Source organism: Rhinatrema bivittatum, chromosome 3, assembly GCF_901001135.1.
Source record: "Rhinatrema bivittatum chromosome 3, aRhiBiv1.1, whole genome shotgun sequence".
In the NCBI taxonomy this organism is placed as follows: domain Eukaryota; kingdom Metazoa; phylum Chordata; class Amphibia; order Gymnophiona; family Rhinatrematidae; genus Rhinatrema; species Rhinatrema bivittatum.
The window spans coordinates 572,522,339-572,539,840 of record NC_042617.1 but is presented as its reverse complement, the minus strand read 5'-3'; the positions used below and the strand labels follow the sequence as shown (position 1 = coordinate 572,539,840).

At 45.5% G+C, this 17,502-nt stretch overlaps 1 protein-coding gene across 1 annotated transcript in view; it reads left to right on the top strand.

Annotated features, from left to right (window-relative positions):
• SYNE1 (spectrin repeat containing nuclear envelope protein 1) overlaps positions 1-17,502 on the top strand; it is a 966,955-nt gene that overhangs the window by 163,303 nt on the left and 786,150 nt on the right. The window contains 5 exon segments of the mRNA XM_029596918.1: positions 1,461-1,634; positions 5,764-5,922; positions 8,146-8,310; positions 11,289-11,423; positions 15,517-15,675. Coding sequence (XP_029452778.1) covers positions 1,461-1,634; positions 5,764-5,922; positions 8,146-8,310; positions 11,289-11,423; positions 15,517-15,675 — 792 coding nt within the window.

Sequence of the window (17,502 nt, the reverse complement as noted above, 5' to 3'; positions counted from 1 at the left end):
AACAGAGAAAAAGAACCAGAGGAGAGGTGGGGGGTGATGAGGGTCTGGGACAGTTAGCCAAAGAAGGCCACATTTGGGGAGAGGAGAGAACCTGTGGGAGATCAGGGGAGTGCAAAGAGCTAAAGAGTTTAGAAGGAATAAAGGGGAATGGGTTGCAAAGTTGGGGAGGAGGGGAGAAGTAGGTCAGAAAGATAAAGATTGGGGGAAGGGAGTCAAGGAGAGGATGACCAGTGTAGGAGAGAACCAGAGAGGGGAATTTGGATGGTGTATGACACAAGGGTGTGTCAGTGGGTGGGGGTGAGAATGAGCTAAAACAGGGGTAGATTACGGAGGGAGGGAGAATATCTAATATGCATGAGACTGAGGGGAGGGGATATAGCCACAGAGGGTGTGATTGCTGGAGAGAGAAAAAGCTATGAATAAAGGCAAGGCACACTGCCTAGGCCCTACAGTGTTGCTATGACAGCAGTGCTGGTAGCTTGTGCTAGTTCTGAGCTCCCAGTTTCCATATGAGCTTTAGTGGGGTGCGGGAGAGCGGGAGTGTTAAGGTGGACTTGATGGGCTGGAGAAAGGGGGAGAGTGCCCTTATCAAGCAGGCCTTTATTCATATTTGGACGCTTTTTTTTTTGAGGAGAAGAGGCTTTTGGGGGTCTAAAGACCTACAGCATTTCATGTGGTTATACTGGGGGCTCGGGGATTGGCCAGCTGGAAGGGCATTCTTTTTCACTGCTGTGGTGAGTGGGGATCAGGCTGCAAGGCCGCACCAAAGCTTTAATTTTTCCCCCCTGCAATCGCTGCTTAACCAGCTATCTTTCAATATCTCTGGATAAGGTAAAGTTATCTGGGCAAGCCTAACAAGATAACTATGTTTATTTAAAAAAAAACAACTTGTATCCCACACCTTCCAATATTAGGGGTGGGGTACAGTTGAAACGATCATCAAATAAAACCTTCTTTCAAACAAGACAAGCCAGGCTCTCCAGAATGACCAAAACATACATAAAAATCAATCAGTGTAACCCTGTTCTCAAAGAGACAAACAGCTCTCTGAATATCCAGGTTGTTATCCGGCTAACTTTAGTCTGTGAAGTTATCCACCCAGTGTTTTTTTGAAAATGGACTATATGTATATATATGAATTGTTCAGTCATGAACTTATCATTTACATCTTAAATACACCAAATATTATTTCTCTTATGTTTTCCCTATTATGTAGAGAGGGGTGCGTCTGCTGGCAAGTCCCACGTCTTCTGACCTTCAGTCTGCCAGAAGTCACACGTGGAGACAGGCCGTCTAGAAATCCAACTTGGATCTTCCAGATGGTAGATTCCATATTATAGGCAAAATAATATCATGCAGGCTGAATTCATTGTCATTTTTGTTTACGTTTAGGCATTATAAAGTTGGTTTACCCTTCGTTAAAAATTCATATAGTTTTTACTGTTCACTTATGTCAACAGGTCCGGGAGCACTGCCCCCAACTGCTTCATGAGTCTCAGCAGCTGTTGGCTCCATTGGAAGAATTAGAGAAGGAAATCACATATTTCTACGAGTCGGCTGAGAAAGTTAATGAAATCACTTCTGCCTCAGATCCTGAACTGCAGTCCGCAGCTGTTTTTAAACAGAAGCACGGGGTAAGGAGGAGCGTGGTTTAAAAAAAATGTCATTATATGAATATCATTTGAACCTTGAAGTTGACGCTCCTTTTATCCCTCTACAGGACAAATTCCAAAGGCTGCGTATAATAATGATTAATAATAATTAACACTTCAAGATTGCCCCATTTGAAAATTCCCCCCCCCCCCCCCCACCACACTCTATGCTGCCAAACGCACGTGCGTTTTTTCACAACATGAGTACAGAAAGTCCTTGTCCTTAAGGTACAATTGGGTCCTGAAATACTGTTTTAAATTGAAATCCATTTTTCTGTAGGAATCAATGTTATGCATGGCAGATTGGTTCCAACACACAAGGTCATGACACCACTTTCAAGTAAAAAAATGACAGAATTTTATTACTTAAAATAAATAACAAGCACAAAAATGCGTGACAAAACCTGCCTGCTGTAGTCCTCTGATGATGGCTATTGATTTGCCTGGCGTCTTTCTTGAAGAAGGCATCCAGTGAAGATTGAAATGTTGTTCTCTTTTTTTTTCCTTCTAAAGTTCTCTATATTAGGGTAAATGCAGAGGATGCCCCTATTCACCGTTGCCCTCCCTTTACAGGGACATAGCAGATTCCAAGTGATGAAAATCCCTTGAGTTGCCAAAACGTTAGGACTCAAATTCTCTTTGGCAGTGGGTGCATCTTCCCAAGTCATCTGCCACTTGTTGCTTTTCCAGTTCAATGTAGATCCTCATTAGTTAATTCTTCTGAATGTGGTGTCAGCAGGTCCTGGTTCAGTTGTGCACTCCTTTTAGGGTGACTGGTTTATCCCCAGAACACAAACAGCCCAGGCTGAGTGTGCTGACGTACTGGCAAGGTGCACTAAGGTCAGCCCTGTGCAAAGGCACAGTGCTCACAGAACAGAAGCCCTGCAGGAGTGCATATGGAAAAGTGCAGGCCTGGATTGAAAATAGAATCTCCACGTGCACAATTCCCCTTCCTTGCCCTAGCTTCACCCCTTTTCAACAGGCCCAAAAGTCCAGGAAGTCCTCATGGCAATGTCACCCAGTTTTCCAACGATTCACATTTCCATCTCTGTAGAAGGCTCCAATGCGTGAGCCATTGTACCTCGCTCTCCTGGTGCCAGGCAGTAACAGCGGCGTGCTTGTGGCACAGGGCTGATCTTAGTGCACCTTGCCAGTACGTCAGCACACTCAGCCTGGGCTGTTTGTGCTCTGGGGATAAACCAGTCACCCTAAAAGGAGTGCACAACTGAACCAGGACCTGCTGACACCACATTCAGAAGAATTAACTAATGAGGATCTACATTGAACTGGAAAAGCAACGAGTGGCAGATGACGGGGAAGATGCACCCACTGCCGAAGAGAATTTGAGTCCTAACGTTTTGGCAACTCAAGGGATTTTCATCACTTGGACTCTGCTATGTCCCTGTTTGAGGAAAATGACCCCGATGTTAAAGGGAGGGCAACGGTGAATAGGGGCATCCTCTGCATTTACCCTAATATAGAGAACTTTAGAAGAAAAAAAAAGAGAACAACATTTAAATCTTCACTGGATGCCTTCTTCAAGAAAGACGCCAGGCAAATCAATAGCCATTGTCATAGGACTACAGCAGGCAGGTTTTGTCACGCATTTTTGTGCTTGTTATTTATTTGAAATAATAAAAATTCTGTCATTTTTACTTGAAGGTGGTGTCATGGCCTTGTGTGTTGGAACCAATCTGCCATGTACAACACTGATTCCTACAGAAAAATTGATTTCAATTTAAAACAGTATTTCAGAACCCATTTGTACCTTAAGGACAAGGACTTTCTGTGCCTTTGCACTTATGGTCTCAGCTGGCCCTGGATTTTCCACAGAGAATTCTGTGGGGAGCTCCCTTTTATAAATGAGTTAGCTTTGTACCCCTGTAAGCCCCACAGGCAATTTCAAAGTTACCTCTTTACTGATTGACTCAACATCTGATACATTTTGAATGGACTAGTAAAGCAGCGAGGGGAGATATTTGTGCTTCTAATATTCCTTAGGGAGATGTTTATATTCATTGTTTGTTTCTCTTTTGCAATTCACAGCTTTCTGAAAGTTACCTGTTTACTTTCAAGCATGCCTTGAGTTGTTTGCTTACTTTGATCTTTGTTCTCTTTATTTATTTTAAAACCTTTGAAGACTGCCTCCCTGACCCATGCCGGTCACCCAGCGAGGTGTACAATAAAATCACGAGTCCAAAAATACAAATAGCCAAAAGACAGAAATCAGCAGCAAGGTTGGGCCAGGTAACAGTAGATCCACAAAATAGAAAGAAGACGTTTTGGGCTCAACACTCTCATGAGCGTTAAGTGTCCGATGGGAACAGTCATGCCTAGCTGTGTTTTTGGAAAACCAAGTCAATTTGCTCTTCCGTAATAAGGAAAGGCAGCTCATTTGCTGTGACAAAAAACACACTACATAGTGTCCTAACTAACCTTCTTCAGATCTTTAAAAGATGAATAGAATGGTCTGTGTTTGGGTGAAATGTCAAGCTCTTGATCTTCATTTCGTCCTTTGGGCAGACAGCTGGAGCACAATGGCTTTCTGCGGCCATGTGCCTTTGTCTGACAACTATTGGCTTCAGGAACAGCCTTTTTATAGGAAAAGAAAAGCTAGGGCACTAAATAATATTTATTGAGTTTGGGCCTAAAACGGAGTAATTTTTCTTTTGCACCTGCTATTTCTTTAGATAAGGAATGGGGCAAAACTAAGAATTGTAGGTGCATATTTTAGCAACCCCTCCATCCCCGACCCAGCCACAATCCCAGGAATATCTCTTTTTAATCTGGCTAAAATTTTGCACGCTGTGAAAAAACGCATGCACTTATAGCTGGTGCGCTGCCCGTTTTCACTGTAGAGCATCTAGGCAGGGTTAGCCAGCTAAATTCCTTTGAACATTTTCTTCCATGGTGGAAAATTTTAAAATCCTTACCTGCAGATCTGCAGACAGATTTTCAAGGGGACGCTCTCTACAGTGTCCTCCCTTTGAAAAAGTACAAATGTACACATGAACTTTGCGCCTGCTATAAATCAGGTGCAAACTGCCCCTGTCAATGTATGCAGGCGGATTTTAAAACGAAATCCCCGAGCATGCTTTTTCTTTCATCCTAACCCCCACTCCCCTTTCGTTGCTGACAGGGTAGGCAATTGTTTTCATTAGCCGGGCATATTCCACTAAAAATTGCCCTCTCTGGGGGTAACTTCAAAACTACCTGCATTGGTGCAAAGTATCTGGGTACTTTTTTTTCCCCCCTGCAGACTTTCCCCACACACTTTCTTTTATAAGTTATCCCAGAAAAACCACCCGCACTCATTTATATCTGCAAATTTGTGCAGGCAGGTTTCCATGGTTAGTTTGGAAAAGTCAACAGTGTGTGTGTGCATAAGTGCAACCCCGCCCCTGGGAGCACCTCCCCCCCCCCCCCCCCCCACCGTGCATGCATTTCCCCCCCATACAGGGCGGGCAGTCTTCACGGGTTATGCACTGTTTTACCTGCAGAAAGGGCTTTGAGAGTTTACCCTCTCTGGGCCGAATTCTCCAAGCCCTTTACGCATATGAGCCCATTTTGCATGCACCTAAGAGCCCGGGGCTCAGTGCACGTGCAGGTTCAGACGTATCCCGGTTAAACGTGGAGAGAGAGAGTTCCGGGAGGGTGGGGGAGGTGGAACTTGCAGATTTTCAAAGAGTAACGAACAAGTTGCACCCTGTGAAGAGCAGGTGTAAGCTGGGTGTGAGCTGCGCCAGGTGTCTGAGCATTTTCAAAGAGGCTTTTCATGTGCCGAAGCTTTCTTTGAAAATGTTGGGCCAAGCTACCTACCCACACACTTAGAAAATGGCATTCCTTGTGAACGGGTGCGTCGCCCACACAGACACGATCAGGAAGGCTTCAGTAGTCTTGCCTCCTACACCCTGCAAGTCTTCTGTGAGGAGATAAATGCAGGGAACCGCGTTGTCATTCGCTTTCCAGCCCTGGCTAAATATAGGACGCTGGCTTTGGGCTGTATCCTTCCTCACTGAAATGATCTGTCCAAACGAGAACCTTAAAATGGCTTCAGATAAAGCAGGCGGGGGCAGGAATCCCGGATTTGATTTATCTTATTTCCGTGCAGGAGCTGGTAGCTTATCAGGAAAACTGCAAGAAGTCGCTGGCTGTGGTGGAAAAGAGAAGCCAGGCCATTCAGAAAACTGTGACTTTGAGCAAAAGAGTCCAGCACTTCAGTCGAGCGGTGATGCAGAAGAAGGTTGCAGAGATGCAGGCCGTCTTTCAGGTGACACTGTGTAAAAGGATTCATTAATGATCCGGGTACATCACCGTATGTATTTTAGGTGTCGGCCGAGGGCTTCCATCTTCTGTGATGGCACCGTGTACCTCGGCCGCGCTCATCTCATGGCTTGCACGGCGGGCACAGCTGACCCATGAGTTCTGAAGCTGCTTGTGCCAGCATTAGAAAGTGTGTGGCACACTGGGTGGTCGTACGTAGGACTTTGACAAGGGATCCCCTTCCCATCTGCCCGAGAAGGCCTGTTTTTCTTGAGTTGGAGGTGTTCTCGCCCCACAGCAGGATTCATTGAAGGGGACTTGGCTTGGTAGTATTTTGTGTACTTTTGGCACTCTTACAAACAGCATTGATCTGTCTCTGTAGGCATGATTATGTATACAGTATACATATGTTTGTGTGTATATATCTATATATATGTAAATATATGTTTTGAAAGGTAAACAGAGCAAATGCATGAACTGTTGTCTGAGTTCCAAATTTGATTGCGATTTTCACACTTTGTTTATAATTTCTAAATTTAAAAAAAAAAAAAAATATATATATATATAAAACATTCAAATAGAATTACACATTAAGGGGTAGATTTTTAAACATACGTGCGATTTTATAACGTGCTCACGCCGGCGTGCCAATGTTATAAAATCCGTGGCGGCGCACGCAAGAGGGGGTGAAATAACGCAACTTTCGCAAGGCGACGCATCGCGGCCTTTCCCAGCTCCCTACCCTCCCTGCCCATACTCCCTCCCTCTTCCCCTGTCCTCCTCGGCCTACCATTTTTTTTTGTTTGTTTCAGAACTTACGCCAGCTCCTGAGCTATTGTAAGTTGCTCGCGCCGGCAGGTTGCAGGTGCGCGATCCCCCGGCACAGCTGTAACGGCCGCCTCCAGCTCCGCCCTTCCCCGCCCCTTTTCGCGAGGCCCGGCTCTTGGGCGTGTAACGGGGGTTACGTGCGCATCCGGGCCCCTTCTAAAAGGCACGCGGCGTATGCGAGGCCCGGCTGCTCTCATAACCCCCGTATTTTACGCGCGCGCGCGCGGGGGGGAGGAGCAGAGGAATTCGGCCTTAAGTGAAACGAGAAGAGTTTGGCTGTTTACTCAAGAATAGCTTTTCTTCTCCCAGGCACCACATTGTGTGCATATTTCTAATCCGGCAAGTTTCAAAAGGGGAAGCTTTCCCTTTGCCTAGTGATGCAAAGCTTTTGGGTAAAAAGTATCCACGGACTTTGCACTTATGTTTGGAGATTGCCGTCCTTGTGCACATTCCCCCCTCCCTCTCCATTTCTGGTCGTCAGTGCAGTGATTTTGGGGCAGTTGAGAATAGTCCAAGGAGCAATAATCCCGGAGGACAACTCTTTAGTGGGAACCTATTGCCTTTCTTCCCGTTAGTGGGATGACGTGGGCCGGGCTGGTGACTCGGTGGCCAGTGCCGTAGGCCGTCGTGCAGAAGGCCCTGCATTTGGTGACTCCCGGGACCGGTCGAGGATAAGAATTGCTGCAAAGGGACAGCCTGCGTGGCCCCGGGAAGTAGGAAGCCTCAGCTGCAGCTCAGCAGTGATGCCTGCTGGTCGGTCTAATGGAGGGCAATATTCAGACGCTTTGTCCAGCTAACTTTTAAAGCAGAGATTTGAATATTGTCCGTCCCCCCCCCCCCCCCGTAGCATAGATAAATTTTGTCCGCATAACTCATTTAACGCACAGAATTGATTTTGATGACAATAGGCGGCATTGGGGGGGGGGTGTCCCGAGGACAGGGCTAACCCAGCGAGCGTATGTCTCGAGCGTTCTCCAGCCAAAGTAGTGCCTGCACTTCTAGCTGGAAAAATAGCGGTCCTAAATTTGTCTAGGTAAAGTCCTTTATCCAGATACATTCAGTGGCAGACTTATCCAGGAAAGTCCCGCTGAATATCTGGGCAAAGGTGCGCTCATAGCTTCACCTGGCTTCTCTGAATATCGACTTCAGGCTGCGCGCACATATCAGCTGATGGAGGGAGCGGTGCCCCGTGGTTCTTGGCCAGATACTTTCCCTGCAATGGGGAGAAAGGTATAAAATAAGGGGGAGGGGTGGGCCGGGTGTAAAAACCTGAAAGAACAGCAGAAAAATATTAGGCAAATAAAAAAACTCAAGGAGAGTTTCGAGGATCACAGCTGGCGCATGCAGCCTGAAAGTTCTGTCACGTTAAGCTTATTTTTTTGGTGTTTTTTTTGTTATCAAGAACCTGCTAAAGAAGACTGCAGAGTGGCGAAAGCGGCTGGAAGCCAACAGCAGCATGATGAAGAGGTTTGAAGAGTCCCGGGCAGAGCTCGAGAAGGTGCTGCACACCGCTCAGTCATACCTGAGAGAGCGGGGGAATCCTGAAGACCTGCTGAAAAAGCACACTGTAAGGCTCCTAGGGCACCCGGACTTGTGCGACACCGCGCAGGTGGACGCGCGAGCTGGAATCGCCGCCGTGAGGGAGCGGTAGCGCCGCCGTTTCCATTTTTTGCATCCTGAATTCGACTCTGTGAAGAACTCGCAGGGTCTTCTGCGATGGGGCCGTTGTGATAGGGCCCCTACCGCATGCGACAACGGCCGCGTCGCGGCGCTGCCTTGCAAATTAGGGGAAGGGGAGGAGTGTGGGCGGGATTTGGGCGGGGTTATGGCCAGGAAAGCGCTGCGGACAATCACGTTTTCCATATTGGCGCTGGCAGCACTGCGGGAAATAACACCGCCTTTTCCCCTTGGCGTTACGGGGGCGATGCTATGCTGTATGGCCGCACTCCGGCGGGCGAAACCGCACCGCCGCGATGCGGCCTGGCAGCCCACCATCGGCTCCCCCGCCTCTTTTTTTTCCCCCTAACTCATCATTCTGCTATAAATATAGTAGCATGATGAATCTAGGGGCTGGAAAGGTGAAAAGCTCTGCAGGCGAGAATTTGCAGCTGTTGGAAACCCATGGGAGCTCCAGCACTTTTAAATAGTCGCTATAGTCAAGAAAACAAATCTTTACATCCCCCTCCAATTTGTGTGCACAGACGCTAAGATTTTGTTTGCATTGCAAAGTGCAATTCCAAATTTTGCATCAACACCTGCCACACGTTGTTCGGTGCACTCTTTATCTTTGCAGACGACTGCACCGTTCTCTTGCTTATGGCTTTTGAACATGTCTTTCCTAATGCTAAGAACAATTAGCTTGCCTTTCCCCTCTCTGCTGTTGGTAATCTCCGTATCGGAGGAAGGTAAAAATTGTAAATGCTCTACTCCCTGGGATTTTCTGAAAAATTGAACTCCTGGTGTGCAGAAGTGCAGAGGTTTAATAAGCTCTGCAGTTTATGGATTTTATTTACTCCTATTCTGTGTCCTTGGGAAAATAGCCTAGGGAGTCATGGCCAGCACGTTTTATTTTGAGATTTCACGTGGAATCTAAAGTAGCTGAGGTGGTGTGAATTCGGCAAGGCTGCATGTTTCCTTGTGGAGTCTGGGAATGTTACGCGGGAGCCCTGCTGGATTCCATTTTTCGTGCCTGCCTTTTCTGCTCCTCGTTCCCAACCACCACCACACTAGGTGGCCTGAATTTCCCCGGCTTACGAAAGGCTGGTTGAGAGGCTATCTCCCCCTCCACATACAGAACTGAGACACCTCATTAGCATTACAACGCTTACACGTTGCTGAAATAATAAATATGGGAGTCATTTTTCAAAGACTAGGGGCCCTAGTTCCTAAAATGTGTTAAAAGCGAGCATTAATGGTTTTCTAGTGCATGCTGTTCCAGCATGTTTAATGTGCTCTGCACTAAAGGATTAAAAACTTTATTGACTAGAACATGAACAGCAGCTTGTCCCGTGGCTGGTAGCCTTGTCTGTTATGCAGAAAGATGAGCCCTGCTGGGGGCCATGATCTGCACCAATCCATCCAGCTGCCCCTCCCCCTTCCTGAGGACCATAAGATGGGGCAAAAGACCATGTGTGGTCATCGGGCACCATTTTCCATCTTAGTTAGAAGCGCTTCCTCCTGCCTCTTACTTCACCTTGGAATGCATCTGATGGGGTAGGTGGGATGGTAGGGGGTGTGATGGTTCCTTGGGACGTCAGAACTCTCCTCACCCCTACCTTAATTTGCACACATGGGGCAGAGGATTGGAGGTGAAGCTTTAATTGGCCATGCGGTTTGCTTCTCGGAGGGGAGGAAAGTGGGCTCGATAGTCATTTGGTTTGATGCTCAGGTGGAAGGAGCTTCATCTTGATTGGTGGGGTCAGGAGGGGGGAGATCAGAGACCTGTTGGGGGCTATATGTTAGCTTCCTGAAGTTAACACTACACTTAACTTCACCTGTCAGGTTCTGCTGGCCTGTAATAAGCAGTATCACATGCAAATCCATAAGCTGGTCTGCATGAATTTGCAAGTGACACGGCTTATTGCAGTTCTGTTCATGTTCGCATTAACTCTGTGTTCATGTAGACTAACACACTGAAGTGCATTAAATAAAACAAGCATTAATGTGCATTATAGCACATGCTAATGCCTGCATTAGCTAGACCCAATTAGAGATATGCATCGGGTGCCCAATTGTTTCCGCTTTCGGGTTCGTGTGGCCGCGGGAAAATCTCATATTCCCGCGGATCAGCATTTTGTTTTGTGAAAAATCGTTTTTTGGCTTAGTGCACGCTAACAAAAACGAATGTTTTTTTGTTAGTGCACACTAAACCAAAAAACGATTTTTTACGAAAATTTGGGGAAAATGCAATCATTTTATTGGTTTCCCAATCCATGATGATTTAGGAAATATCGTACGAATTTCCTAATCATCAAAAAACGATTGCACATCCCTAGACCCAATAATCACCTGTTACACAGCTAAAACTAGAGTTAACCTGCATAGGTTTTTCAGCCATCTGTAACTATGCACATACTCTTTTAATATGCACAGAAAGAGGTGTTCCAGGGCCTTATATTAGATGTGTCTGCATACCTTACATTTTCAAAAGGAACACAGAAGGAAGGCATGCCGTTAGTGCAGCAATTTATTACTTTGTCTAAATGTTCACATGTACATCTAACTGCTGTTCAAACTTGGATGCCTTGGGTTTGGGAATCAGCTTGCTCTGTCTGGGCTTTTGAGTACGGTGTGTGCCTATGCTGTCGGGTGTCTTACTGAAAATTAATCCCCAGAGGCCTCATTCATCAACGTCTTTTCCTGTAGACACAGAATGGGAGAAAAGCCCTTCGTGAATAATCTCCATATGGTAAATGGAGTCTCCATTTGCTGCCACTGCAAGTGTATATAAGCTTTGCAATGAATTGAATCTCACCAAGGTAAGCTTGGCTTCATTTACTTTTGTCTTAAGCAACTAAAACCTCTGAGCTTCTCTTTCCACTCCAGGAGTTTTTTGGCCAGCTGGATCAGAGAGTGCTTAATGCGTTCTTGAAAGCTTGCGATGAACTTACCGACATCCTCCCAGAACAAGAACAGCAGCATCTGCAGGAAACTGTCAGAAAACTCCATAAACAATGGAAGGTGAGTATTGGGGGGGAGGGAATTTTGAAGCCATTTACACACACAAAATTTGGTTTTATGCACGCAAATGACTGTTCTAAAAGTGCTCTGGGCTCAGAGCATATAAAAATACGTTTCCTTAACGTTCGGTAGGTCAGTCCCAATGAGTGGGTTGTGCACCTCTGCCAGCAGATGGAGATGGAGCAAAAGCTGACATCAGCCCACCATATTCTCTGTCTCCAGCAGATGATGAACATGCATTTCCCTTCAGGGGATTGCCTGTGAGTAAAAAAAAAAAAAAGGAGAAAAAGAAGAAAGAAGTTGGAAAGGAGATGTCTGTATAGCATCACTTGCCTCCTGAGGAGATACCATGCGGTCTCTCTCTTAATAGAGCGCCTCTGGTAGCCTTGTCTGGCATGGACCTAAATGCCATTTAGTCATTGCAGTCTGAGAGAGGCTTGGTGATGAAGGATTTTGCCCTCTCCCCTGCAGCCGGGACTCATTCCTGATGTCAGCCAGGGAGGGTTGAACTCAGATAAAAGTTTTTAACTTAAAAAAAAAAAAAGTGTCAGTGATAGGAAGACAGGAGGTGAAGGGTCTGTTTCCTTGGCATTCAGCTGTCCCACACACGTCTCTGGTGAGTTCTCTGAGACGACGAGAGAGTACAAGCACGGCAGGTTGAACGGCCGTTTGGCTAGGCCCCACTTCCAGGCTTCTCCCATTTTGGCGTGCATTAGGCTGCGGAGTACTTTTGCACGCTTTTTTGCTGCAGAGTGACCGCACTTGCTTGTGCATCCGGGTGTGTGCCCATTCTCGTTTGTGCATGTATTTGGGTGTTCTTCCTTCTGGACGCAAATCTAGTGTGCTCAGTTTAGGTGTCAGTCCTGGGCGTCCAGTTTGGGCATTCAGTGGGTCGAGTGGCCTAGGCATGTGGAGTTGGATGCATATTTTTTTACGTCCATATTAGGTGCACTTCTACGCGCAGGAAAGCAAGGCACAAATCTTCATTGGACTGTGTGCTTATAGCATGGCTCCAATGGCAAAGAAACCAAAGCACCTATATCTGTGCTACCTGTCACATCAGAGCTATTCAGCTGGAGCTTTCTTTAAGCCTATGTTAGCACTGCCTGGATGCTCAAGAAATTTGCCTCCTTCCGATTTTGCCAATGATGGTCCATCTCCTCAGTCAGTTTTAAGGGAGTGGGACCGAGAGAGAAACTGCAGGGGTGTCTCCTTATCTGATTGGCCCCATGGGTCAAGTCCTCATGGGACTCTGGCTCGCAGGATGTTAAGTTCGGGCCTGTGGAGCCTGGAATGGACCTGGCCTCCTTTTCCTGGTGGAATTCTTCCAGGGATTGCAGATATTTTTACAGGGCTGGCCTGCTGAAGCGCAGTTCCTACTAAGGTAGATACAGGTACTCTTACTCTTAAGTGCTCCTCCACCTGTCTCCATAGTCAAGTGCCATAGCACAGTGCAGTCTGACAGAGTTCGAATGTAGGTGGATCAGGATGATACCGATGATGACGATGGTAGCTCTCCTGGTGAAGAAGGGGATATTCCCCAAGATTTGGAGCCATATAGAACTCTTCTACATTTCTTTCAGAGAGATGAGTTGCCGGGTCTGATATCTCAAGGATCTGAAGGGCTCAGAATAGAGGATTGAGGCTATCCTGAAGCAAGCGTTTGAAGCAGTGACAATGAACTTGCTAATTGCTTCTTGTTGCGCCTTGGTAGCTCAGGCTATCTTGCAGCTTTGTCAAGAGTCTGGTGGCATTGGGTCCAATTAAGGATCTATCATAGAACCAGGGGCAACCTCTTGGCTGATGTGGGCTGTGACTTGGTACTTTCAGCCGCCAGAGGAGCTGCTTCAGTTATTGCGGCTAGGCGACAGCTGTGGCTACTGGCTATGCAACTGAGCTGCAGGTACTATTTCAGAGTTCAATCTAAGCTGCCTTTCAGAGGATCACTTTTGTGTGGCAGTGAATTGGAAAAAATGGTGAGTAAATGGGGAGAGACCCATTTCCTGCGTTTTCCAGAGGATAAGAAGACAGTTTCCTAGACTTCTCGGGTGAGTGGCCGCTCTTGAGACTACGGCTGTTTTCAGCCTTAAAGGAGAAGGTCTTCCCAGAGGTCCCGTCCCTTCTGCAGATCTCAGTCTTTTCACCCTCATGGACCTCGAAAGGATATGGACTCTGGAGGCGTAGCCCCTTGGTCTTTCCAGTGAAGGTTTGCAGGCTCACCTGGTGATGTGGGAGATAGGTAGTCATCTAGCCTGGTTTTATCACAGGTAGGCTCAGATTACTTCAAATCAATGGGTGTTCGAAGTGGTTCAGAATGGCTATGCTCTAGAATTTCTTCATATTCCTCCGGATGCCTTCATGGTCTCTCCATGCAACTCCCCTCAGAAGAGGTTAGAAGTGGAAGCGACATTACAATGGCTGTTGATTCTGAAAGCAGTGATCCCCGTTCCCAAAACACAGTGAAATAAGGGCTGATATTCCATTTATTTTGTTTTGCCCAAAAAGGAAGGGTCATTTTGGCCCATACTGGATCTCAAGGGCATCAACCAACATCTATGAATCAATTCAGGATGGAAACAGTGCGTTCTTTCATAATGGTGGTTAAAGTAGGGGAGTACCTCATGTCTGTGGATCTGATGGAGGCGTATCTGCATATTCCCATCCGTCAGAAACATCAACAGTTCCTCCATTTTGCCATCCTGGATCATCATTACCAGTTTCAGGCCTTCTCTTTTGGGCTAGCCACAGTGCCCATGATCTTTTCCAAGGTCATGGTAGTGCTAGCAGTGGCTCTTCACAGGGAGGGAATACTAGTTCACCCCTACCTGGACGACTCAAGACATTGGAAGAGAGTCTTCGCATTTCCCATCTGCATAAAGTTGCATATGCTTTTTGGAGAGTATAACTTCTGCACTAGATTTAAGATTTTGGCACCCATATGCAGTGCTGTGCCAGCAGGTAACCTTAAAGCAGAAGCAGGATCCTCTTTGCTTAGATATTTGGCACCTTCAGAATTTGGCACTGTAGGCAGTTGCCTTTACCTAAATCTGGGCCTGGCCCAAGTGATGCCTTTCTGCCAAAGTGAGAAGCAGAGAGGATGGTTAGGCCCAGGAGAAGCAATTCTTTTTCTGCCTTCGCTCCTATTTTGGAGATTTTTAAGATTTCCCTCTAATTTTCTCTAGGTCTGGGTAATTCTTTCCACAATTTTAAAATAGAGAAAGATAAATTTGATGCAGTAGAAATCTAGAAGTTTATTTGACATGTAATATTTACATAGGACAAATATCACATGGGAGAAGACCGCACTCTCAGTGGGCATTCCCAAAACCCAATATATACAGTCAGACTTATATACCTTTTGTTACTACAAAGTCAAGGTTCAGAAAAACATTTCAAATTGGCAATCACAGTTTCACTTCTGCATTTCACTTCCAACAGCAAGTCTTACTGTCTTACTTCATGATCAGTTAACAGGTCAGCTTGACCTAGGTCCTAAATGCAATTGCCTATAAGAACAGCACATTTTTGTTATGATAAGAATGGATCACACCTTGTTATATCTATTTTCTACCAATTATAATTATCTTTTATCTTGTCCATGGAGCCAAAATGTCTAATAGTATAGCCTTGTGCAAATTTGTTTACATATCTTTCATTCTTATTATATTCTATAGCAAGCATAGTAAAAATCAGTAAAGAATATTAAAAGCTAAATTGAACTATGTTGAACAGAGAGATACAATAAAGCTTTTGATTTCCTCACTGTATTCACAAGTAAAGACAAGGAATTTAGATCACAGGAACTGTAAACAGATCGCAGCAAATTGTTCTCTGTTTACATTTCCCCTTCGTCTCACCCTTCTTCTGACCTGTGCTGATTTAAAGGGGATCAGATTAGTATGAAAAAATAGAGTTTCAGCTCTAGAAAAGGCATATTTATTTAACTGTATTTTTCTGATATACAATGAAACCTCTGGTAAGATATCAAAGTCACAATCATATTTTATGGAGTTTATAAAGTCTGGAATGTGTATAAAGGAGACTAGTTAAATAATGTGAGCTTTTATCCGTTGTGCATTAATGTACAATACAGGATCTCCAGGCAGAGGCCCCTTATCATTTACTCCACTTGAAGATTGACGTGGAGAGAAACAGGCTTCTGGCCACAGTAGAAGAGTGTAGAGCAGAGCTGGCTCGAGAAAACAAGCTGGTGTCCAGTGAAGGCAGTGAAAAGATCATTAAAGAGCACAGAGTAAGTAAATGCATGGACTGCCACCGGGTGCATATTTGTAGACATGCTATTCAGTGAAGCGAGCATTGACCTCTTGAATAGGCATGCAGTAGTAGAAGCTCGTACTTTATGTCCTGGGGGTGTCTCTTGCACCCCTCTAAAAAGTATGGTAAAATGTATATCTCTGAAGAGGCCTATAGCCTGATATTTAGAAAATCTAGGGGTTAGGTTCCTCGATCTGGTCAATAAAAAAAAATCAGCCTGCCCTCACTGTTTTCCTAAATTGTGGTGCCTTAAAAGTGGGTGAGTCCAAGGGAGTGGAGTGGGGTGAAATTAGCTGCTCGGTGCTGATGCATCTGATTTAGGAACCGAAATTGAGGAGAATCAGTGGTCAGCCTGAATGTAGTCACCTCGGTTTTAAGGCACTTATAATTTCATTTAGACGCCTGTATCCAGCTCAGACTTGAGGTGCCTAAATGTTGATTCCTAAATGTCGGTGGTTTTTGAAGAAAATAAGCATTTATAAGAATTTAGATGGTAAAATTCCAGATGAACAGATGATATGTGCAATTTGAGCTGAAAGCTGTATGATTTCTTTTGTCCAATGACTGCAGTTGTTTGAAGTGCCATTTTTATAAAGATGTATTTAAAAAAACAAAACATAGAAACGTTTAATGTGGTCTTTGACCAATTATTTTTATTTCATTTTCAATTCCTTTTCCGCCATTGGTATCTGGCCAGCCACTTCAGAGTGGATTACAGTAAGGTTAGGAGAACTGCTGGTAGCGGATTATAATAAAGTTACAGTTGGACTGAGGGGCTGCATGTATGGACATTAAGGGGGTAATCTTCAAAGGCACATATGCAGATAAAACCAGCTTTTATGCATGTAAGAGGATCTTTGCAGGTAGACCCGGTATGCATGTAAAAGTACATGCAGAACACAATGTTGTCCCTAATTTTAATCGTATACTTAGTATGCGATTAAGTCCTAAACTCTTTAGTTTATGAGGAAAGACTAAAGAGGTTAGGACTTTTCAGCTTGGAGAAGAGACGGCTGAGGGGGGATATGATAGAGGTGTTTAAAATCATGAGAGGTCTAGAACGGGTAGATGTGAATCGGTTATTTACTCTTTTGGATAGTAGAAAGACTAGTGGGCACTCCATGAAGTTAGCATGGGGCACATTTAAAACTAATCGGAGAAAGTTCTTTTTTACTCAACGCACAATTAAACTCTGGAATTTGTTGCCAGAGGATGTGGTCAGTGCAGTTAGTATAGCTGTGTTTAAAAAAGGATTGGATAGGTTATTGGAGGAGATCAGATGAGGGAATGCCCTCGAGATTCGAGCCACTGGGTGTACTTAGACGTGGGTTGCGCGCGCGCGCACCCTAGCAGGTACCTGGGAGGAGCAATGGCGTACGGCTGCACCATAGCCGTTCCGGGGATGCCAGAGAAGTCGGCTTGACGACGCTGCGGTAGCCATCTTGCCCAGGTAAGTGGGAGGAGCCGAGATAGGGGTGCAACAAGCGGGGCGAAGCCGTCGAAGACCGACGGACGCAACATATAGAAAGGGACATGCTTGCTTCACAGAGCAGAGGTGCCAAAAGGCTTTTGGTTTGCTACTTGGTTTTCCAGAGTCAGGACAGAATCAAGTATGGTCCTTAGGATTTTTACCTCATATTGAGGTTGTAGGGTAGTGTTGTTCAGGATAAGTGGGAGAGCGGAGGGGAAGGGAATTTCTGATTGTGGAGAGTAGCTGAACTACAAGACCTCAGTTTTATATTTGTATGTTCTTAATTGTTGATCATCCAGTTTGTTATTGCTTTGAGGCAGATGTTGAGGAGTT